This window comes from Chrysochloris asiatica, unplaced genomic scaffold (genome assembly GCF_000296735.1).
Source record: "Chrysochloris asiatica unplaced genomic scaffold, ChrAsi1.0 scaffold00271, whole genome shotgun sequence".
Taxonomy (NCBI): domain Eukaryota; kingdom Metazoa; phylum Chordata; class Mammalia; order Afrosoricida; family Chrysochloridae; genus Chrysochloris; species Chrysochloris asiatica.
In genome coordinates, this window is record NW_006408789.1 from 2,516,119 (window position 1) to 2,541,446 (window position 25,328).

General features: G+C 41.4%; 1 protein-coding gene across 1 annotated transcript in view; it reads right to left on the minus strand.

Annotated features, from left to right (window-relative positions):
- SYNE1 (spectrin repeat containing, nuclear envelope 1) overlaps positions 1 to 25,328 on the minus strand; it is a 554,350-nt gene that overhangs the window by 171,092 nt on the left and 357,930 nt on the right. Inside the window, exons 93-98 of the mRNA XM_006874353.1 lie at positions 22,479 to 22,673; positions 20,355 to 20,528; positions 16,245 to 16,436; positions 6,890 to 7,021; positions 4,909 to 5,015; positions 122 to 272 (exon numbers count right to left, since the gene is read on the minus strand). Of these exons, the coding sequence (XP_006874415.1) occupies positions 122 to 272; positions 4,909 to 5,015; positions 6,890 to 7,021; positions 16,245 to 16,436; positions 20,355 to 20,528; positions 22,479 to 22,673 (951 nt within the window). The remainder of the gene's footprint in view (positions 1 to 121; positions 273 to 4,908; positions 5,016 to 6,889; positions 7,022 to 16,244; positions 16,437 to 20,354; positions 20,529 to 22,478; positions 22,674 to 25,328) is intronic.

A 25,328-nucleotide genomic window follows, 5' to 3' on the forward strand; every position in this document is an offset into this window, starting at 1 on the left:
GAGGAGCAGCTGGTGAGTTTGAACTGCTGACCTTATGGTCAAGCGCTTATCCTACAGCACCACAGCAGGGTGCCATGCTTCTCATATCAGCAAACAGATACAAGCACAAAGGTTTTCATACCACTTGCTCTTGATCTTGCTCCAGGACGTTCTGCAATAGTTTCTGCTTTGTACTAAATTCTTGATGGAGACTTTCCCATTTCATCCTCATCTGGTCTTCAGTGGATGCCTTCTCCCCCTCTGACTTCTGCGATACCACAGCGGGCTTTTCACTATCAGAAGAACAAAGAATCTACTTTGATCATGTGAGCCAAAGGGCTGTGAGGCAAGCAGTTTGTTGTGTGCATTTGACTTGGCCTATGAAGCTAGAACTAGATGATTTTACTCATTAGTTTACACTTTAAAATAGAAATTTCAAAACATCATAAAATAAATACATTCTTTTCCACAATATAGTTGAATCTCAAGCTGCAGATTGACAATTTAAAGAAATACACGGATAATAGCTCAGTTTTTAATAAAAGTAAAAACTAATTGTAACTTTTGTCATTGTTATCAAGTGCATTGGGTCAGTTACAACCCACAACAACCTTGTCTCGGGTTTCCGACTAGTGGTTAGTGAGTTTGAACCATCAACATTGTGATTAAGTGCATATTCTACAGTGCTCCCACAGGACTCCAATTGTAACTTTGAGTCAGAAAATACACTGTATGATTATAGACTCGTATGTTTTGAGAAAGAGTGCACAAATCAGTTCAACCCACACCCCACTCAAAGCAGAACCCAAACCTAAAACTCTACTAGGTCACTGGTAGGTAGTTTTTACAATGTGTTCAAAGACAGTAGAACACACTAGGTTCCAGGTGATGGAATGAAAGTGCAAAACATGGAAGGAGGCCCTGAAATAGCACCCTTAAAGACAGCCTGCCTTATAAGACAGAATGTGGCTTTCAGGATGAGTCAGATCCATTGCATGCTTTGGGCACAGTTTGTTTATCCATTCATCTGTAGGGCTAGTTCCATCTTTGGGCGCTTATGGATAATGATACAAGCCATTTTTACACACTTAGGTCATTAAGCCCCAGCACTTAATCTTTGGAGTCCTACTGTGGTGCTGCAGGATAATTTGCTGGACCACAAGGTCAGTTTGAACCTCAGGTTGCTGGTTCAAACCCACCAGCCGCTCCTTGGAAATCCTATATAGGGTTGCTATGGGTCCAAACCAACTCAATGGCACTTAACAACAACAACTTACTCTTTAGATAATGAATTCATACCAAAGGTGATACGAATTCTTTGTTACAAATTCAATATACAAATTCAATATATAAAGGTCATGCCCTTCCTGAAGGTTTTTTGTTTTTTTTTTTTAACCAATTTATATTTGGTAGGCTTAGAAAATTAACTAGCAAGCACAAAATTTGTGGGTTTGCTTTGGTTTTTTCCCTAGCAATGCTACTCTGCTATTTTATCTTTCTCTCTCTATCACTCTATCATCTTTCCCTCCCTTTGTTTCTGGCTATCAGTTAATTTGTGGTCATTTGTTTGCTTAGCTAAGACCAGAAAGAAGTGGCTGAACTACTACATAGAAGGTACTTTTTCTAAAGAATTTGTATAAAAAATAAAGAGTTTAAAGAAGGAAATTCAAGAATCTCTAAGACTAACTCCATGAACCGCCTCAGAGACCAGAAGAATTCGATGGTGCCTGGTTACCAATACTAAATGTCCTGCTCAGACAGACCCTGAGAGAAAGGGAAAAAAATGAGGAACAGAACTTCAGATTCCAAAAAAACTCCAGAAGACTTACTGGATCCACTGAGACTGGAGGAAACTCCGAGACTCTCGCTCAGTGATACTTTTTTTTTTTTACCTTCTGAAATTTTTATTATTTTTGAGACATATATTTCACAAACAGAAACCCTTTAAACACCACACTCTGTGACACTTTTTAAATCACGAACTGAAGCGATCGCTTGAAGATATCTTCTAACTAAATAGCAGATTCATTCAAAAAGTAAAAAATGTCATCCTTGAATACTGTGATTTTTTTTTAAAAAGGGACTATGTGAGACCAAATGCTCGAGGGGTCCTCAAAAGCTTGGGTGAGCAGGCTGGCGTGGTAGGGGCAGTGAGACGAAGTTAATGGGACGGAACAACTGTAGGGAAATAGAGGCAATCGCTGGGGCTTCTGCTGGCTCAGTTACCGACTAGTCCTGTAAAGCGAGTCACATGCAGTTTTGGGTTTTCCAGTGTATGTTCACATTATGTCAGTCCACTAAGCATGCAATCATGTCATGAAAGCAGTGTGAAAGACTGTAAGAATGTAAGACTGATGCAGGGACAGGAAGCGAAGACGGGGTGCTGGAAAAATGGAGCCAATAGGGTGGCAACATGGTGTGGCCACAAACCTCCCATTCATAAAAGACACAGGAGGTATCTCTGAAGTGCAACAAGACAAAACAGAGTCACGTGAGGGAAGCAAGCAATGGCAATGCTGATAGAAAGTGAAAAAGGCAACCAACATCACTGATCAACGATGTGTAAGAATTGTTGAATGGGAACCTGTTTCCATGAGTATACTTTGGGTAGACCCATCAGAAACACAATAAAATACATGTTAAAAAAAATGATAACCAGTCTTTAAAGTGAATCTTTTACAGACAGCCAGTTCTTGTACATTTAAAAAAATATTTTTTTGTATTTGAAAGAGCAAGTTATAGTTGCCTGCCTTTCATCTGGGTCCTTTCCAAAGTCAAAGACCAAGGAAAGTGGGGAGAAAATCATGAGATGAAAGCTGCAGAAGGTTCCTACCCCTAGGTTTTGTGATTATGTGGTGGCACTGCAGAAGAAGCACTGAAGCACCAACTGCAAGGTCGGTGGTTCAAATCCACCAGCCGCTTCTCAGAAACCCTATACAGGGTCATTATGAGTCTGAACCAACTTAATGGCACAAAGCAACAACAACAAAGAGCCGCTAGGCATTAGGCCGCTAACCACAAGCACACCAACTGCTCCTCAGGAGAAAGATGAGGCTGGCTTCTCCCATAAAGATCGACCATCTCAGAGATCCAATACAAGGTCACTGTGAGTGGCTTTGGGTTTTTATAGGCAGGGAGAAGAGCCAATGTGTACACAGGTTCTTTGTACAAATAGAGCCTTTGACAAACATATTCAGAAGGCTATGAGGGATGAGTAAGTATCTGGGAGGAATGTTGTAGTTGTTAAGTGCCATCGAGTCGGTTCCGACCCATAGCGACCCTGTACAGGGTTTCCGAGGGTGTAAATCTTTACGGGAGTAGAAAGCCTCATCTTTCTCCCGCGGAGCAGCTGGTAGTTTCGAACTGCTGACCTTAAGGTTCGCAGCCCGATTCGTAACCACTACGCTACCAGAGCTCCTTAGGAAACTGAAAAATGCAAAGTTGGGGCAAGTTTCTAATTAGAATCAGCAGGCAAAATAATGTGCGAGTCTCATTTTGAGTCTGTTACAGCACTGCTAAGTATAATGAACAAAACACAAAAAATTTTAAACATTTTTGTATCTTTGACAAAATCTTGCTTTTAAGGCTATTTCAATGGAATTCCTGACTATAAATATCGTAATAGCATTTGCCTTTCTCCTTCTACATTGAGATTTATTGGGAACCTGTTTTACTAGGTTTTTTTCCCCTTTTTAAGAATGTCTTCTTTTATCTGTTCTTGTAAGTCCATTGAATCGGAGTGCGTGAGCCCCTTTTAATTTTGGTTTCTGAAGTTCTGAATACACTTAAATATACATCCATTTACTTTAATTGTACTCACTTGTTGTTGTTAAGTGCTGTCAGGCCAGTTCTGACTCTTAACAACCGTGTATGGGTTTCTGAGGATCCGCTGGTGGGTTTGAACTATTGGTCTTTTGTCTTGCAATCCAATGCATATCCTACAGCCTCATTTTGTTGTCAGGTGCTTTCAAGTTGGTCTGACTCATAGAGACCATGTATAAGATTTCCCAGGCTTTAAATCTTTGTGGGAGCAGAAAGCCTCATCTTTCTACCACAGAGTCAGTGACAGGCTAGATTTGTGAACCCTGTAGTTTGCAGTCCAGTGCTTATCATATGGACCACTCCCTGGTGGTAGTGGTGGTGGTAGTTATTTGTCGTGGAGTTGGTTTCGACTCATAGTGTAAATCTTAACAGGAGCAGAGAGCCTCAGCCTTCTCTCATGGAACAGCTGGTAGTTTCCAACTGCTGACCTTGAGATTAGCAGCCCAATTTGTAACCATATGCTACCAGAGCTCTGGAGCACTCCTTAGCACTGATTAAATTTTAAGTAAGTAAGTAAGTAAGTAAGTAAAGTAAGTAAAGTAAGATAGATAGATAGATAGATAGATAGATAGATAGATAGATAGATAGATAGATAAATAAATAAATCACTCCCAAATTGGCCAAATGTTAATTCTGATTTATTTACATTTTTCCTGGTGTAGCGCTGTAGATCAACATCAGACTGCTAACCACAAAGTTGGTGGTTCATATACCAGCTGCTCCTTGGAAACCCTATACAGGGTTGCCATGAGTCAGAACTGATTTGATGGCACCTTAACAACTCTGAGGGAGACCTGGTGTGGCGCTGTGGGTTAATGCGCCAGACTGCAAAGCCATTTGACCTGCAAGGTTGGCTTGGGTTCAAGCTCACCAGCTGCTCCTCGGAAACTCTGTACAGGGTTGCTATGAGTCAGAACCGAATCGACGGCACTTAACAACAACAACAACAACGCAACAAAATCGTGCAAATACAAACAAATTCAGTATCGCAAAGGGCAAACAAACTATTCAGTTTTATAGGATAAATTTTTACGTGAGGCTCACATGTCTTCAAATGTCAGCCAAGCACAATGAAGAAACAAACAGTTCACATGTGTGAGAACGTACCCTGTGGCCGAGGTCTCTGCAGCCGAGTGCTGGGTGAGAAGTTCTTCCCCGCGACTGGCGACCGACCGGAGGAGATTCTTCTGCTCGGCTAGCTCCTGCTCCAACTCCTGCTCAAGGGAAGGTCAGGGGCAGACATCCTTGTAACTTCATCATTTGAGTCAGAATTCTCTGTCAAGCATATTCTCAGGACCTTTAGTAGGCAGTTTTTAAGCTAGCCATCACAAAGAAGTCTCGTTCAGTTAACGACAGACCCACCTCAGAGATATTGCAAGTTCAGTTCCAGACCACCACAATGAAACAACTATCACAATAAAGTGCATCACATACAGATACACATTTTAGATTCCAAGTGAATGTAGACGTTATGTCTCATTAAACGGTTGTCTATTAAATGTATAGTAGTGTAGTGGTTACGAATCGGGCTGTGAACTGCAAGGTCAGCAGTTCGAAACTACCAGCTGTTCTGCAGAAGGAAGATGAGGCTCTCTGCTCCCATAAAGATTTACAGCCTCAGAAACCCTGTACAGGGTTGCTATGAGTCGGAACCAACTCCACGGCACATAACAACAACAACAACAAAGCCTTATGAAGCCAGGATGGCCAGACTTTGTCTTGCATACTTCAGACATACTGTCAGGAGAGACCAGTATCTGGAGAAGGATATCATGCTTGGTAGAATGGAGAAAAAGAGGAAGACTCCCAATAAGATGGATTGGCACCATGGTAGCAGCAATGGGCACAAGTGTGGCAACAATTGTGAGGCTGGCACAGGACTGGGCAGGGTTTCATTCTGTTGTGTACAGAGCCGCTGTGAGTCGGTACTGACTCGATGGCACCTAACAACAACAACAATAACAAGGTTGTGGAGAAATGGAATGTTTCCACCAACAGTCTGAAGTGCCTGAAATGGGATGCTGAGACAGGAGGTGAGTGTATGCTCTTAGAAAAATGGCACCAACAGACTTGCTGAAACAGGGATGCCAACAGACCTTCAATGTGTAAAAACCTCAATCTCCGTTGTGCAGGTCTGTCTCAAACATGTCTCCCATGTACTTTACATCTCATGTTAGGTTTGGTGAGGCAGACAGCTGAGGCATTTGTTGGTCAGGATGAAAAAAGAACATTTTGCTGTGCAATGGTGCCCCCAAGTGGCACAAAACACACTCACTTTTCTATATCAAGATTGTCTTCTTGGGGATAGAGTTTTGAGAGAAGGTAGATCTCTTAACAACCTTGAAGGATAGTCTTGAGAGATCATAGTTCTCGGAACTCCTTTGCTTACATGATAAATTGCATTATAAATGGACTAGATTTTACTTTTTCCAGTATTTATGATCAGTATTTTCACTCTAGAAAATAAAATATTTTAATATGTCCTTTATATAAAAGTCAAGGTATCAATGACAATTCATTCTTATCCATCAAATTTTTCTTTTTTCACATAAAGTAGCAACTTGAAAGTCTGTTTTGTGATGATATAAACTTTAGAATGAAAAATAAAGCTGGATTTCATTTAGAAACGTATAATCCAGAATTTTACCAATTTTCTGAGGCCTGGTTTCTAAACTATTCTAGTCAAGGTTTTATTGTTAAAAACAAATGTGTTCAATTAAAAAAAAATGTAGTTCTGACTTTTACCCATTCTCAAAGGTCTTCCCTACTAATTTCATCTAGTCCAAAAGGTTTTATCTTAACAAAACAGATGCAAATGAGGGTAGATGTGAAAATAAGGAAGTATCCATGATAATTTGTATTATAATCGAGTATCACCATATGTAACCTAAGCTCAGGCTTTTAGTAAAGACTGGCTCTTTAAAGTGACCAGTTGTCCCAGTGGTCACAAGGGCATACCTAGAAAGTTAGCCATGTTTTATTTCCATCTAAAGAGTTAAGACAGTAGAGACGCTTTGTCACGCGGATGTACCCTTCTGTAACACTTCGCTCTGGTTTCTCCCTGAGCGACAAGTCGGAAGCGGTTTACCTTCTGTTGCTGGAGGCTGCTCTGTCGTTGGTGGGTGCGTGTGGTGCGGGCGTGGGTCAGCCACTCCTGGACCCCGGGGCTCTGGGTGGCCGCTAGGTCAGCATCATTCTCCTCCTTCTCCTGGGATGTCCCCTGCTTTGAATGAGGTAAAAATCAAGGGTCATGCTACCCACAGGAAAACCTCAGCCCCAAAGGCACCAAGACTGCTTTGGTGTGGTCTCTGCCATAAAACCAAGGTGGCTCTTTTAGACACATAGCTACATTAAAAAAAAAAAATTGTAACACAAAACCCATAGAATTTACTACTGCATCTGCAGTAGAGAGAACAATAAAAAGATGATTACATAGAGAAACACCCCACACAGAAAGTTTTCTAGTTTTCTATTTAGACGCTAGGGCTTGTAGGTAACCCATGTGGTTACCAGAAAAGAACCTGAAAATTTTCCCACAGGATTGTAATTCTAAATTCTTTTATGAATTTGCCTGATTTTTTTTGTTTTTAAAGTCACACAAAAGAAAATTTTTCTCAGATCATTATTGTCGTTGTTAAGTGCCGTGGATTCAGTTCTGACTCATAATGACTCTATATAAAGGTTACGAAAAACAGCTGGTGGGTTTGAGCCACCAACCTTATGGTTATCAGTTCAGTGCTTATCCTACAGTGCCACACCAGGCCTCAGAAGCATTAGCCCTTATCATTTACTATGCTTCTCCTACGAAAGCATGACCCTGCCACATTTAACGTCTCTGTTGTTGTTAAGTGCGTCAAGTCGGTTCTGACTCATAGTGGCCCTATAAGGGTTTCCAAGGAGTGACTGGTGAGTTTGAACTGCCAACCTTATGGTCCGGTGCTGTATCCCACCGTATCACACCAGGTCTCTATCTTGTATCAGCATGTGTTTCATTTATAAAGATTTTTCTATCCATGAGCATAGTATATTCTTTCATTTATGTAGCCCTCTTGGTTTATTGCAGTAGTGTTTTGCAGTTTTCTTTGTATACGTCTGTTCTGGGTCTGTTTAGGTTGATTCATAAGTATTTCGTCTTTTGGATGGCTATTATTTCCTGACTTCACTTTCAGAGTTCTCTTTGTTAATATAGACTGATTTTTCTACGTTGATCTTATTCTCTGACACTTAGTTGAATCCTTCTACTAGTTAAAGTAGCTTTTTTTGTTATAAGTCTCTGGGACTTGCTATGTATAGGATCATATCATATGCAAACAAAAAAAGTTTCACTTCTTTACCAATTTTGTTGTTGATTTTAAGTGCCGTTGAGTCGGTACTGACTTACGTTGTTGTTAGGTGGTAATGAGTTGGCACTGACTTATAGCGACCCTATGCACAACAGAATGAAACACTGCCCAGTCCTGTGCTAACCTCACAATCGTTGCTACATTTGAGTCCATTGCTGCTGCCACTGTGCCAATCCATCTTGTTGGGGGTCTTCCTCTTTTTCTCTGACCCTCCATTTTACCAAACATGATATCCTTCTCCAGGCATTGGTCCCTCCTGATAATATGTCCAAAGTATGAGAGATGAAGTCTGGACATCCTGGCCTCTAGGGAGCACTCTGACTGTACTTCTTCCAACACATATCGGTTTATTCTTTTGGCAGTTCATTATACTTTTAGTAGTCTCCTCCAGCACCACAATCCAAATGCATCAATTCTTCTACAGCCTTCCTTATTCACTTTCCAACTTTTGCACGTATATGAGGTTATTTAAAATACCTTGGCTTGGGTCAGGCACACCTTAGTCCTCAAATCTTTGCTCTTCAACACTTTAAAGAGGTCTTTTACAGCATATCTGCCTAACGCAATATGTTGTTTGATTTCTTGACTGCTGATTACATGAGTGTTAACGGTTAAGACAAGAAAGATAAAGTCTTTGACAACTTCAACCTTTTCTCCATTTATCTTGATGTTGTTTATTGGTCCAGTGGTGAGGATGTTTGTTTTCTTTACATTGAGGTGCAACCCATTCCAAAGGCTGTGGACTTTATCTTCATCAGCAAGCATTTTAAGTCCTTTTCACTTTCAGCAAGCAAAGTTACATCATCTGCATATCACAGGTTGTTAATGAGTCTTCTTCCAATACTAATGCCATGTTTATCTTTGTATAATCTTGTTTCTTGGATTATTTGCTCAGTATACAGAGTGAGTAAGTATGGTGAAAGAATACAACCCTAGTGCACACCTTTCCTAATTTTAAGCCATTCAGTGTTCTCTTGTTCTGTTCAAACAACTGCTTCTTGCTTTATATACAGGTTCTTCATGAACACAAAAGTGTTCCAGAATACTCATTCTCTACAATGTTGTTCATAGTTTGTAATGATCAACACAACTGAAAGCCTTTGTACAATCAATAAAGTACAAGTAAACATCTTTAAGGTATTCTTTGCTTTCAGCCAAGATCCACCTGACATCAGAAATGATATCTCTCGTTCCATGTCCTCTTATTAATCTGGCTTGAACCTCTGGAAGTTCTCTGTCAATGTGCAGTTGCAGTCATTTTTGAGACCTCTTTGGCAAAATTTTATTTACATGGGATTTTAATGATATTGTCTAATGATTTCCGCCTTCTGTTGGGTCACCTCTGTTTGGAATGGGCACAAATATAGATCTCTTCCAGTCAGTTGGCCAGGCAGCTGTCTTCCAAATTTCCTAGCATACATGACTGAGTGACTCCAGTGCTGAATCAGTTTGTTGAAATTTTTCATCTAGTAGCGACCCTGTATAGGATTTCTGAGGAGTGGGTGGTGGGTTTGAACAACCACCTATGGTTCAAATCAACCTTGCAGTCCTGTGCTTATTCTATATGCCATACCAGAGCTCCATTTGTTGTTTTTGTTGTTATGTGCTGTTAAGTCGGTTCCAACTCATAGTAACGCTGTAAAGCATTTCTGGGGAGTAGCTGGTGAGCTTGAACCACCAACTTTATGGTTGAAACCAACCTTGTAGTCCAGTGCATTAACTTGCAGCACCACATCAGGACTCCAATTAGATGCCTTTTATTTCCTTTTCTTGTCTTATTGCTCTGACGAGGCATTCTAATACAATATAGAAGTGGTGACAGACAGTCTCAGTATCTAATTCCTGTTCTCTTTGTTGATAATAATGTTTTATCAACATTATTTGGCTTTGTGTATATGCCCCAATGTTGTGGAATCTTCCTTCTATTCTTATTTTCCTGTGAGTTTTTATCAGGAATGGGTATTGGATTTTATCACGTGCTTTCTCTGCATCAACTGATATGATCATCCGTTTTTTTCCCTTTGTTTTATTTATGTGGTGGATATTAAGAAGGGGCAGGAGGAAAAAAAAATAATCACTATGTGGAGAGTAGACAAACTTCGGTAAAAGGAAAAGTCAGTGTACATAAGGGGAGGGCAACTCAACATGGCCAGTGATAGGAAGTCACTGTGAGGTGCACAAGCACAAAACACAACAAAGGAGAAAGGAGACTACTATTACATACACAATCATGCAATAATAGTCAGAGCAAACAACGTCTATGAGTAGATACATAGGTAGACATGCTAGCTACACCCACATGTATGAATAGGCTTGGTAGAGGACATTTCTACATAAGTATTCATATATGCTGCAAATTTATTCGAGGATATTACAGAACATACAAGGGACAAAGTTCAGGAAACTTCTTAGCCATAACCAAACACCCTGAGGGAATGAGTCACAGGGCTTGAGGACATAAGACTCAGGGGACATCTAGGTCAGCTGGAATAACACAGTCCATAAAGACAGTGTTCTATGTCCTACTTAGGTGAATAGCAATGCGGCTCTTCAAGACTTGTGAGCAGTCATCTCAGATTCAACAATTAACCTCTCTGTGCCTGGAGCAGAGAAGAGCGAAGAAAGCCTGAGCTCCTGTTTATATGTTGTTGTTGTTAAGTGCCATCGAGTCGATTCCGACCCATAGCGACCCTGTACAAGGTTTCCAAGGCTGTAAATCTTGACGGGAGTAGAAAGCCTCATCTTTCTCCCGTGAAGCAGCTGGTAGTTTTGAACTGCTGACCTTAAGGTTCGCAGCCCAATTCGTAACCACTGCGCTACCAGAGCTCCTGTTTATATACCCTCAGTTACATTATATCATCTTAATATAACCGTTCTCTAAATATTCATCAAGCACCCACTCTGTGCCAAGCCCTGTTTTACAGGTACTGGGGTCTTCTGTGAAAAAGAAGCAGACAAGTGCCTTGGTGGGGAGACAGAAAAAAACAAAACAAAACAGAGAACAGGGTCAGGTGAGATGCTGACCAACGAAACAAAGAAAACGGGTCTGAGTCAAGGGACAGAAAATGGATGAGATGGGCTTCTCTTCAGGTGCTCGGAAAGGCATCTTCAGAGAAAGAAGCTGTTGTCTTGAGTTCCCAATAAGAACACAAGTGGGGCAGAGATCTAGGGGGAGGGGACAGCTGATGCAGTGGCCCCAGGGTGAAAAACACTCAGCATTTCAGACAGAAGGAGAGCAATAAGGAAGCCAGGTGGATGGAGCAAGGTGTGGCAGGGAAGAGTGGTGTTTCATGGTGTGGCGCTGCAGATTAACACACTAGATTGCCAGGTCGGATTGAACTGCAAGGTCAGCAGTTGAGGCTCACCAGCTGCTCCTCAGAAACCCTATACAGGGTAGCCATGAGTCGGAACCGACTCAACGGCTCTTAATAACAACAGCATGCAAGCTGAGGTCAATCTGCTGTACAAGATCTTTGATAAAGTGCTCAAGAGCCAAGATGTCAGTTTGAGGACTAAGGTGAGCCTGATTCAAACCATGGTATTTTCAGTGATCTCATAGACACATGAAAGCCAGTCAATGAATAAGGAAAACCTTAGAAGAATGATGCATGTGAGTCATGGTGTTGGAGAAGAATATTAGGAGTATTATGGACTGCCAGAAGAATAAACAAATCTGTGTTGGGCATCAGCCGGATGCTCCTTAGAAGCCAGTATGGCCAGATTATACCCTCATATTTAGGACATAGTGTGAAAAGGAACCAGTCCCTGGAGAAGGACATCATGTTTGGTAAAGTGGAGGGTCAGCAAAAAGAGGAAGACCCCCAACGAGATAGATTGGCACAGTGGTAGCATCAAGGGACTCACGCACTAGCAATGATGGTGAAATTGGAATAAGACGGGGCAGTGTTTCATTCGGTTGTGCGTAAGGTGGATATGAGTCAGTATCAATTCAACGGCACCTAACAACAACATGTAAGCAGAAGTATACACAACTGATGAATCATTCCATGGGCTTAACAAGACATATTGTAAGATTCAAGGAATACAGTGATGGTTTCTAAATGAGGCACCACAGAAGGCTGTCACTGTACTGAGCCCAGCCCGGCATGGCTCAAAACCAATCTTTGAGCACTCCAGGTGTCCTTGCCTCTCAAACAATGTGGTCTAGAGATCATCTGTCATCAATGATTACAATCACTATAACTTGAGCAACTGCTTGCATTAAAAACCTCCTGACAAATTTACTAAGGTAAATACTATTCTTACCTCAAGTCTACAGAGGAAGAAGCCTCCCAGTAAGAAAGGTGGCGGGAAGTACAGGGAGCATGTGCCCTAGGACCTCTAGTTAATAACTGGCACACCCAGGATAGGCACCACTGGCTGCAAAGCAATGGCCCATGAGTAAGTGGGGCTGGCAGCCCGATTTGGTTTGGTGCACAGACTCTTTTTAAATTTCTGAGTGGAATGAAAACATTTATTAATTGGGAGATTTTAGATGAAAATTCAAAATTCCTTTCTCTTCAGAAACTCAAGGTCTTGGCAGAACTGGTATGACAATAGCTGGAGCTCGGATGCAGCTACTATTTTTCCGTAAGCCCAGCTAGTCAAGGTCTGACTCACCAGCCTGCTTTACTCATTTTGAGTTCCTTCCCAAGCCCTAAGGCCCTGGAGTTTGTGGCCTGGCCTTCTTTAACCACTGTGGGTGCATTCGAGTACCAGTGTGTAGCTTCTTGTTAGTTGCTGGATAGTTCACTTGAATCATGGCAAACCGATGTGTGCAGACTAGAACTTCCCTCCACGACTCGGGAGAAGACTGCAAGGTTTATCTTCTGAGACATCTGTGGGTGGGTTCGAACCACCAACCTTTTGGCTAGGAGTCAAAGGCCACCCAGGGGCTTCAATGCTTCCCAAGCATGTGAGTACCAGCCCACCCCTTACTTTATACCAGCTTTCTGAGTAGGGCATAGTAAGTGTTGTGCAAATACTAGTTAAAACTTAGAAGAGTCTCCTTTTCTTTTGGCTTCTTTAGAGTTTCAAAAAACTTACACACATAAGAAATTCAGAACAATCATCACCACACCAAGAAAACAGTCACAGAGAACTTCCAGAAAGTTTCTACCATGCAACTTCCGTCCCAGGCAGAGCTTGTCTCCAGACACTGCTTTCTCTCCTGTTACTGGACCTCTAAGACCACACTTCAACTTCAATCTCATACTTTCTTCCAAGTGAGTCATTTCCACTCACTTGTTAACATGCTATTGTTGTTCTGATCTTCAAAGGAAACAAACCAACTTTATCTTGACCTTCAACTTCTTTCAGCTTATCAGCCCATTTTTCTGTACCCTTTACAGACAAACTCCTGGAAAGAGTTCCCTGTACCCATCGTCCACTACTTCTTCACTTCCGTTTCTGCATCCTTCCTGCCTCCCTGACTCCACTGAGAGCTGAGGTCATGAATGGCCACCATGCTGCTATGTAAGTCCAGTGGTCAGTTCCCAGTCCTCTTTTATCTCCCCGGTCAGCAGCACTGGACCCCACAGGCTCTTCCATCTTCATCGGGGTGGAGCCAGTCTCTTTAGTTACGGGCTTTTCTTTTTCCCTCTCCTTTGTGAGCTCCTCCACATGTTCCACACCCTTCATGCTGACATGGCCCAGGGCCTAGGATCATCGTCTTCTGGGTCTGTTCTCACTCCCTTGGTGATCTCATCACAGAAGTGCCATCAGAGATGGATAACTCCAGCCCAGGTCTCTCCCCACAACTCCACCCACTTCTTGAACATTTCAAAGGCATCTCAAACATAATCTATCCCAAACTAGACTATGTCCAAGTGAACTAAACTAAGTACCTCCTTCTCCCTAATACCGACTCCTCAGCTTCTATCTTCTCAATCATCTCCATGCCTACACTATTATTGCTTCTAAACGGCCCCTCAGCTTCCACTCCAGTGTTAACTCCTGTTCTACCAAACTTGAATAACTTCTCCTCTCCCACTGAAGAAAGGCAAAACACCATTTGATGCCATCAAGGTCCTTTACTGTTGGGACCCTTTTACCTTTTCCCCCTCATTTGCCACCACTTCCCTCTGGCTCACACCGCTCCAGCTACCTGACCTCCCTGAACACCCAGGTCTTATCCAACCTCAGAGCCTTCGTACTTGTTTGCTTCCTTGTCTGGGACTCTCTCCTTGTGTCTGCATGGTTTATGCCTTCAAATGGAACCTCAGAGACACTTTCTGGCCAGCCCACCCTGTCTTTCCCTGTTCACCCCAACTTCTTTCATCACCTTTAACTTACCACTTGCTTTTTGATTTTATTTATTATGTATTTCCCTAGCTAAAATTCCCTAACACTGGGCTCTTCCACTCCTCCACATAGAATAGCTGGCACAAAGCAACTTCTCAATAAATATTTGCTTGATTTTCTATACAGTGTAATAATAATGAAGAACAACAACAACAAAAACCCAACCAAACCCATTGCCACTGAGATGATCCCAACACACAGCAACTCAGAGGTTGTAAATCTCTTTTTCTGCCTCCAAGCCACTGGTGGATTTGATACTACTAACAATGTTGCTGTTGTTAAGTGTCATTGTCGGTTCCAACTCAGAGTGACCCTGTTCATGTCTTCTAAGGGGCAGCTGGTGGGCTTGAACCACCAACCTTGCTGTTAGTAGTTCAGTGTTCATCCTGCAGAGCCTCCCCAGGACTCCAGTAATAATAAGAGTGTAACTAACTTCTGGGGATGCTAAGAGGCCAGCATTAAAATATTGGGCAACGAAAGGATGTGAGCCACATGTACAGGGATCGGAGTAAAAGTGTTGCAAGGTATTTATCCTGATCTGTAAGGATATTAAGATATTAACTTACACTGTCATAGATACGCATGATAAAAAATTAGAGGGAAAACAAAATGCACTCACACAAAGCAGGAAAAAAAGCACCATAACTTAAAGACAGAGGCTAAAAGGGAGAATGAAAAAGAGAAGGGCAAAAATAAAAAGCAAACATTAAAATAATAGACGTAAAGAAATCACATTAAATTCAAGTGGACTCAATTTGACATTAAAGAATCAGAAATTTTTCTGATACAATAAATTTCTAAAACCAACAAACTATAGATAAATGTTCTTTATAGAAGACAAGTCTGAAAAGTAAAGACAGAAAGTTTGAAATCAAAGGCGAGTTAAAATATTTAAGATATGCCAGGCGAATATTATCCCCTAAACCTGCAGGGCTGTCGGATGAAATCATTACTAAGGAAGGACTCAAGTGACCCAGGAGTCCTGGTGAGGCATTGTAGGATAAGCACCGTTCTGATAACCACAAGATTGGTGATTCAAAGCCACCAGCCCCTCCTAGAAAATCCTATAAGGGCCGCTATGAGTTGCAACTGACTTGACAGCACTTAACAACACCACAAAGCTATCCAATGAGATGGACTGGTACAAAGGCAACAATGACAGGCTGACACATACAGTGTGAATCAACAGCACCTAACAACAACAGAAAAGTCACTGCATGACAGTTGCTGTTGTGAAATGCCATCGAGTTGGTTCCTACTCACAGTGACCCTGTATAGGATTTCCAGGGAATGGCTAGTGAACTTGAACTGCTGACTTTGCCATTCAAACCGACCTTGCAGTCCAGTACCACACTAAGACTGCTAGACAGTGGGAATGTACAAGTCCGTTGGGTTACGTGCCAGTTCTAAAATTGTGGGCATGCAATCAAATAGCATGAGTCTATCTGAAAAGCGGATGGCAGGAGAAATTAATGAAAAATGCAAACACGGCCTAGGACATGTTTCTCAATCCATTACTTATGTTGATTTTTTTTTTTTTTAAACAGTCTATTTGCTACATTTGGGAAATTGTTTTCATTTGTATTACTTTTCCCACACTGCACAGTCTTCCGGTCTATGGTTCAACGGTCCTTCTAGAACATCTTTGAAAATATACGCCTGAGTCAGAGTGTAGACTGAAAAAACACACAGAAATGTTTGTGTGGAGGGGTACCACCTCTTCTGTTACGTCTCCTGACTCAGAAGCCGCAAACAGTGCGTGGATGTCCAGCAGCCTGGATGACTCCAAACCCTTACCTGCATGTTGACCTGCTTGTCATGCAGAGCTCTCTGTAGCTCCAGCAAACTCCCCTTCAGTGTTCTCAGCTTCACTGCCAGCTGCTCAGCCTCGTCCTTGGTGTGCGCCTTACCCTCCAGCAGCAGATTTTCATTGTGGACGGAGAGCTCCGATAAGATCACCACCTTCTGCTCAATTTCCACCAGCATGTTCTAGAGAAGCCAAAACCAGGATGAAAGGCACAGCTGTGCCAGCCTCCGCAAGGACAGCTCCCCAGTGAAATCCAACACTTCCCTCGCCTTCCCTATTTTTTCTACAGTCTCAAAGCACATAGATTCCTTTTTTTTTTTTTAATTGAGCTTAATTATTCTCTCTTTCCCTTTTTAAATATTAGATATCATTTAATAGGAGTCCTGGTATGGTGCTGGGAGTTAAATGCATCAGACTGCAAAGCCATTTGAACTGCAGGGTCAGCGGTTCAAGCTCACCAGCTGCTCCTCAGAAACCCTATACAGGATCACTATAGGTAGAACTGACTCAATGGCACTTAACAACAATAACATTATTTAATGAGAAACACATTGCAAAAGCACATATTAAAGAGCAGAACAGGAGAAAAGACCACGGGTTTTGTGCTGCCCCTTTATTTTTGTGTTAGATGAAGACACATATGTCAAATAACAGCAAACAGATCATGTGCAATCAATCTTTTCCTAAATAAATTAAAGAGGGCTCTCCCACTCAAGAATTGCTTCTCTGGGTTGATTTTTGCCCCAGATTGCTGTGCTTGCTTCATGTCTTCTTCTTTTTTTTCAAAACTATAATGTAAGTTTCATTTTACATTTCATAAAGCTTTCTTAGAAATGTGCTTTTCCTCTGTGGGTGACAGGGTTTTCCTGGAAAATGGAAGATGAGGCCTGGAGAAAAAGCGAACTAACCTTTCTTCCTCCAAAGTAAGATTAAAAACCAATCCAACAAAACAAAAGATTCTATTTTTTACGTAAATCTTCTCATTTTTATAGTCTTTAACACTGAGTGCTGAAATGGACTTTCTTAATTTGTCTACTCCAATCAAATGGTTTTTTTTTTTTTTGAAGTACCATTTTTTTTTCTGTACAAATTCAGAATCAACTTTTATAAACTAGAGCTTTGAACCAAAAAACTAGATCACATTGGAGAGTATATAAATTTTTAATGAGACTTAAAGGATGATTTTCTGTAAATAATTTTGAAGGAGTTCCTATACTGCAGTGCAGGGCTGGCTCCTCCATTTGACACAGTAGGCACACGGTGGCTTACCCAGGAAACTTTTAGGGACCCATCCAGATTTTCATTTTAGTTTCTCTTAGAATCAGAAGAAAAAATAAATATAACAATGAATACAGGATAACGAATCCACCCTGGATTATATTTGTCTTTATACCAAAGCAGTTGTGAAATATAATTTAAAAAATTATTACATATATACTTGGAGATGAGGGACCAAGAAGGTAAAATGTCCAGGGTTGAAAAGTCAAAAACTTCACAGAAAAAGTTCTGATTCTCTGTAAGACCCACAATCATATTATCATTAGCAAGGAGAGGCCATGTGTATCACAATAGAACTGCACCCGAGGACTTTCCACGGCTGACTTTTTATAAGTAGATCTCCAGGCCTTTCTTGTGAGGTGCTTAGTCAGCAGACATAACCTTTTGGTTAGAAACTTGTCAGCAGACATAACCTTTTGGTTAGCAGCTTGCAACGTCATTGGCACCACTCAGGGGCTTCCTAATAATCAAATCATTTAATACTTGGTTTTAAGTGGCCAAGGCACTGCTGTTCATTTGTATAATTTCAAATACTTTCAGTTTCATAAACTATGATCAAATAATCATTTTAATACTTGAAAAAAAAAGGCCTGAAATACACTATTTGATTTGGAGACTTTATGCATTATTAAAATAGAAATATCCAAAAGGGAGAAGAAGTAAGAGTAATAATAAAATGTAATTTTGAAATACCAGTGCAGTTGGTAATTTCAAGGGTTAGAAGGGAATCTAAAAATAGATGTCTCTTGCACACAGAAACCCTGGGAAAGACAATGTAAAGAACGCTTGCATGTGTGTTCTGATTGTTGTGTAGCATCAACGCCGATAACGATTTGTACTGTAAATACATACAGATTCATCTCCGAGAGCATTTAAAACTCCATGTCAACATGTTGTTGTTGTTGTTAGGTGTTATCGAGTCGGTACCAACTCATAGCGACCTTATGCACAGTCGAACGAAACACTGCCTGATCCTGGGCCAACCTCACTATTGTTGCCATGCTTGGGTCCATTGATGCTACCAGTTGGCCAATCCATCTCGTTGGGGGTCTTCCTCTTTTTCTCTGACCCTCCACCTTACCAAACATGATAGTGTTCTTCAGTGACTGGTCCTTCCTGACAATATGTCTGAAGTATGAAAGTCGAAGTTTGGCCATCCTGGCCTCCAAGGAGCACTCTGGCTGCACTTCTTCCAAAATGGATCTATTGGTTCTTTTGGCAGCCTGTGGCACTTTCAATATTCTCCTCCAGCACCATAACTCAAAAGCATCAATTTTTCTACAGTCTTCCTTATTCACAAATCAGCATTGTTGTTGTTGTTTAGTGTCGTCAAGTCTATTCTGACCCATAGCAACTCTGTATAGGGTTTCCAAGGAGCAGCTCGTGAGCTTGAACTACCAACCTTGCAGTTCAAACAGGTTTGCGTTCTGGCACATTAACCCACAGCACCACATGAATCCGCATAAGGACTCTCATATCGTAAGTAGCAATACCGAAATGATACGTTCCATAATAACTTAGAAGAAAAGCTTGCTGTTGTCCCTAAGTGCTGTTGAGTCTGTTCCGACTCACAGCGACCCTGCAGAGGGTTTCAAGGAGCGGCTGGTGAGTTTGAACTGCAGACCTTATGGTTTACTTTTAATTAAGTGCTGGAGTACTTTTAATTAAGGAGCTATGGTAACATAGTGGGTTATGCATTGGGCTGCTAACAGTTAGGTGTGCGATTTGAATCTACCAGCTGCTCCATAGGCAAAAATATGAGGCTTTCTGCTCCCATAAAGACTTGCCACCTCAGAAATTCTATACTGGGTCACTGTAAGTCAAAACCAAGTCCACAGCATATAACTACCACCACCATCCATTCATCAATCCCTTTCTGCGTACATCCTGACTTGAAGTGAGAGAACTATAAAGTCATGAATAATGATATCTAAACCTGCAGGTTAGGTAAGGTTGTCTAGAGACTTGCTTGTTATTTAAATGAAAAAGCTGAGAAGGGATAGGTCACTCATGTATGTAAAGTTCCATGATGGGTACACGGGGCTTCCTGGTCTATTCTCTATACTTACATATGTGCTTGAACATCTCCATAATAAAAAAGTAAGAAAACAAAATTAGAATCAAACCTTAATGCAAGTAAGCCTCATATTAATCCCTGGAGACCTATGTTTTATATTTGACTGGATGGATACATTTCCCAGGTTAGTTTTCCTGTCTACACATAAGAGTTTCTATGTTTTTCAAACAAGTTATCGGGATTAGAACCAAAATTGCAACACAGCCCCTTTGGACAATTCCTGCTGTGTTTCTACTGTCGGACTCAAGGATTCCATCTCCTCTCACCGTGGTCCTTTCCTAAATTAACTATTAAATATCGATACCTTCAGAATTTGGGCTCCTATTGTTGCTGTTGTTAAGTGCCATCCAGTCTATCTGACCCACAGTGAGCCTGTATAGAGGGTTTCTGAGGAGTGGCTGATGAGTTTGAACTGCCAACCTTGCAGCCAAGTGCTTATCCTACAGCTCCATAAATGTTTTAAATGTCCTTTAGGAAGCTAAAGAGCTTCTTAAGAAAGAGAAACTTCTGGTAATATTTTTCAAAAGACCAAGTCCAAGTTTGGATTTCATTTCAGCTTTAATAATGTATTATTTTTCTACTTTCTAAATGCAAAAGTACATGAGTTTTAGAAAGCCCTATCTCATAAAAAGCCTTTTCACCACACTGGGTCATTCTGAGTTGGAACCGACACAGTGACACTTAACAACACTAATCTGTAGTGTACTTGTGATGTGGGGACCTGCCTTTGAGACCCTGTGAGTACCTGGCAGTCCACCAGCTGAGCTTCCATGTCCATGGGCTCCTTGGGCGTGCCCAGCGCCATGTCCAATGTGGCCTTAGTGCTCAGGAGCCAGTGGTTCAGCTCATCAGCTTCACAGTGGTACCTCTGCAGGGCTTGCTCCTGCCTCTGTTCCTCCAGCTGATCATTTAGTTTCTCCTAATGGATTCAAATGTAACCTGGTATTAACATGGGTGGCAAGGTAGGCAATATACAGCAAGAGGGAAAGATGAAGGGAGCGGGAGACACAGGAAGGAATGCAGTCCTTAAAGTGAATAGAGGTAAATGCTGTTAATTGTTGGTACATAGAGGGGATTACAATCATTGTAACGAAACTAAGTATATGATTTTCTGAATGCAACACTGATGATCTGCTCTGTAAACCTTCACTCAATTCACAATAAAACAATTTAAACATAAAACTAAAATGTAACATGGATCAACTGAAGACACCATCATCAGTCAGCTGTCACCCGCAATGGTTCTCTGTCCCGTCTATCAGGATCACCTGTGTAAAATTCAAAACCTACCTATGGTCAGGCCATATTTCCAGGGCAATAAATCAGAATGTCTGGGGAAGGGGAAATTGTGAGATTAGTGTCTTTGAAAAGCTTCATGATGATTTGAAGATGCAGCTAGCATTGAGCAAAGATTCACAAATAATTTGCCTACCAGACCAAGCAGATAATGGAAATGAAGAAAAAAGGCCAAGAACTGGAACAAAATGATGGTACAAGGCAGTTGGTAAATGGCAGCAGGTGCTTGGTTACAATGTCTGTGGAGTAAAGGGACTGGTGGGGACTATGGCAAAGTGAAATGTGTCAGACCCGCAAGGCTCAGCCTCTACGCTGTTTCAGAAAAGCGATCCCCAGTAGGAAGAGGCGTCACAGTGTGGGTTGTGTAGTTTGTTTTTTGAACCTTATATTGTGGTTTGAGTGGAAATCTACGAAGGAAATCAGTGTCATTAGATTTTGAGAAAAAGCTGAAATCCAAAATTTTAGTTGAGATCTCTCGTTCACTTTTTAACGATTATAAAAAATTCATATTAAAAAAAAAATCCATGTCAAATGCTTCACTTTGAAACCACACAAGTTTTCCCCAGAGTGAATGGGGACAATGGTGATGAATTAAAGAGTCAGGTCTTAGAATAACAAACTCTAAATACCTTATTTAAAAAAAAAATTCCTGTTAATAATAATAATATTTAGTTCAATTGAAGACTATCAGTAAGGCTGACACACTAATTTAAAATTTTTCCCAAACAAGAAATATAGGATTTTACCAATCTTTTAGTAAGTAAAACTAGAACTAGCCTACATATGCAAATCCAGGGTCATGGATAATTGAAATACGAAAAAAAAAAAGGCACTTGAAAATATTTCTCAGTCCATCTAAAATAAATTGTATTGATAACCGTTTTGAGATACTTGATTCTGTGTGGCTAGGATCTGGAGACACAGTAAGACAAAGATTGTAAAGGTCTTTAAGGAACATTACTAGATACGTATATGCTCATGGCCAAGATCATAAAGGAAAAAACAAAAACAGATTATTTTGAACATATGTTTCCAAAACTTTTGTCTCTATTAAATAATATTTCAAGTAAGTAGTATAAGAACTAGAATTAAAATAGCATTTGTGTAACTATAGATTCACTCTCAGGGATTAATTAAAGTCTACTTTTCGTAGATCTAGCAATACTGAGAATTAGTCTTAGAAAATTCTTATTTAAACATCTTTTTCCTGTGGAATAGCTGGTAGGTTTGCGCCACCAAGTGCTTAAGCCATGGTGCTACCAGGACACCTCTATTTCCACACACCAAACCGTAATTCAGACCTTCAGTGATCATGTTACAAGGCTTTTCCTGCCCAGGTATGTGCTTTTCACCTTCTCAATACACCATGCCTGAAATGAGTCTGAAAGGAGTAAAGGGCACAGTCACGGTGACACACTGGCCCAATGCCTTAGTTACAAAACCATTCTTGAAACACAACACCGACATCTTCCAAGTGGAATGCAATGTAAACAGAGATCACATAAGGAAGTCACAGGTTTGTGAACACAACTTACATCACTAATTCAGACATGAGGGGTCCCTCCAGAATTACCTCTAGTAGCTGGCGCTTCCCCGATGCTTTCATTTTGATGGTGGACATTCGTTCAGCCAAGACCGTGAGCGTGGACTGCAAGGCCAGCTGTTCGGCAGGGTCAGCCTCCAGAGATTCGGACACCAGCTCCTCTGCGAGAGATGACTGGAGCTCGTTGATTTCATCTTGAAGCATGAGAATCTCATCCATCAAGGCCTGCGGGAAACACTGGAATCACACTCATGTTTTGTTTTGCTTTGACTTTACTGATGAAGATGAAGGACTATGGCCTTAAGTATGGATTGCACCTCGGTGTAAAAAAAAATGAAAATCCTCACAACTGGACCAATAAATATTATGACAAATGAAGAAAAGATTCAAGTTGTCATAAACTTCATTTTGCTTGGATCTGCGATTAACACTCGTGTAGACAGCAGTCCATATCATGCAATGTGCTGTAGTACGTAAAACTACTGCAAAAGAGCACATCCTTCGGTATGGATTACATCTCAATGAAAAGAAAAGAAAACTCCTCATCACTGGACCAATAAACAACATTCTTATGAACAGAGAAAAGGTTGAAGTTGTCAAGGACTTCATTCTCATTGGATCAACTATCAACACTCAAGAAAGCAGCAGTCAAGAGATCAAACGATGTATTGCATTGGGCAAATCTGCTGCACAGCAACTTTTGTAAGTGTTGAAGAGCAAAGATGTCAGCTTGAGGACTAAGGTGCGCCTGACCCAAGCCATGGTATTTTCAATAACCTCGTATGGATGTGAAAGCTGGACAGTGAATAAGGAAGACCATACAATAATTGATGCCTTTGAATTATGGTGTTGGAGAATATTGAAAGTGCCATGGGCTGCTAAAAGAACCAATAGATCCATTTTGGAAGAAGTGCAGCCAGAGTGCTCCTTGGAGGCCAAGATGGCCAGACTTCGTCTCTCATACTTTGGACATATTGTCAGGAGGGAGCAGTCACTAAAGAAGGATATCATGTTTGGTAAGGTGGAGGGTCAGAGAAAAAGAGGAAGACCCCCAATGAGATGGATTGGCCAAGTGGCAGCATCAATGGACTCAAGCGTAGCAACAGTGTGAGGTTGGCCCAGGATTGGGCAGTGTTTCGTTCTGCTGTGCATAAAGTCGCTATGAGTCAGTGCTGACTCGATGGCACCTAACAACAACAACAACAACAACAACAACTGCAAAAGACCTCTTTAAAGTGTTAGAGACTAACGCTGTCAGTTTGAGGACTAAGGTGCACCTGACCCAAGCCAAAGTATTTTCAGTTGCTTCATATGCATGTCAAAGTTGGGCAGTGAATAAGGAAGACTTAGGAAGAATTGATGCATTTGGAGTACAGTGTTGAAAGCACCACGGACTGCTAGAACACCAAACAAATGTATCTTGGAAGAAGTACACATCCAGAATATTCCTTAGAAACATGGCTAATGAGACTTAGACTCTCATACTTTGGACATGTGGTCAAGAGGGACCAGTTCCTGAGAAGGACATCAAGCGTGGTAAAGTAAAGGATCAGTGAAAGAGGAAGACCCCAATGTGGTGGGTTGACACAGCGGCAGCAACACTGGGCTCAGACATAACAATTGTGAGGATGGAGCAGGACTAGACAGTGTTTTGTTCTGTTGTGCACAGGGTTGATCTGAGTCAGAACTGACTTAAGGGAACTTAACAACAACAACTGGTGTGGTGCTGTGGGCTAATGCATCAGACTGCAAAGTTGTTTGAACTGCAAGGTCTGTGGTTCAAGTTCACCAGCTGCTCCTTGGAAACTATACATGGTCTCTATGGGTTGGAATTGACTTGACAGCACTTAACAACAACAGATATGTTATCACTTAGCTGAATATCATTGATTGAGATCAGTGGAAGGCATTTTACCCAGAAGTCATTTGATCAGCAAACAGAGGAATTCTTAACCTATAGTAAAATGAAAAGTACCAGGCTGGATAGCAAAGAATTTCTGACTTTATCAAACTATTGTTTTCACTAATTCAGATGGGTTCAAACAAATTAATGAATTGTTCTAAAAGGTTCTGGGTTCCAAAGGTTCATCTGGGTATTCTGAATGATGTCTACACTTCACTGTTGAAAATCAAATCCATCATTCACAACTCAGCTTTTGGCATTCTACATTTCTCCAGGTCTGAAAGAAGTACCGTGTTCTAATCTATGACCTAGTCACACTGCATGAGGGAATTATTTGACTGACTTCTCATTAATCTCCTTGGCTGGATTCTCTTTCTGTTGTTGGTAGTTGCTGACTCATGGTGACCCCATGCACACAGAATGAAATGCGGCCTGGCTTTGTACCCTGCCCAATGGTTGTGGATCAGACTCTTGCGATCCACACAGTTGTCCCTGGTGGATTCTAAGAAGCTGATCACAGGTCCTTCCTCCCTAGTTCATCTAAGTGCTGAGTCGATTTTCAACTCACAGAGACACCATGTAAGAGAGTGGCACTGCCCCATTGTGGACTCCTAGTGTGGCACTGTAGGAGCAGCGTTCGACTGCGAACCACAAGGTCGGTGGTTCAAACCCACCAGCAGCTCCTTGGAAGCCCTACACAGGGTCACTATGAATTGGAACCAACTTGATGGCATCTAACAAAAATTTTTGCAGAAACAGATGACTAGGTCTTTCTCCCATGAAAGTCACTGGGTGGGTTCAAATCAACCATATCATCCTCCCCCTAGCTTTAACTGCTTCATAGGAGCCCTGGTGACATAGTGGGTCATGCATTTGGCTGCTAACCACCAGGTCAGTGGTTTAAGTTCATTAGCCGCTCCTCAGGACAAAGATGAAGCTTTCTGCTCCTGTAAGGATTCACAGCCTTGGAAACCCTA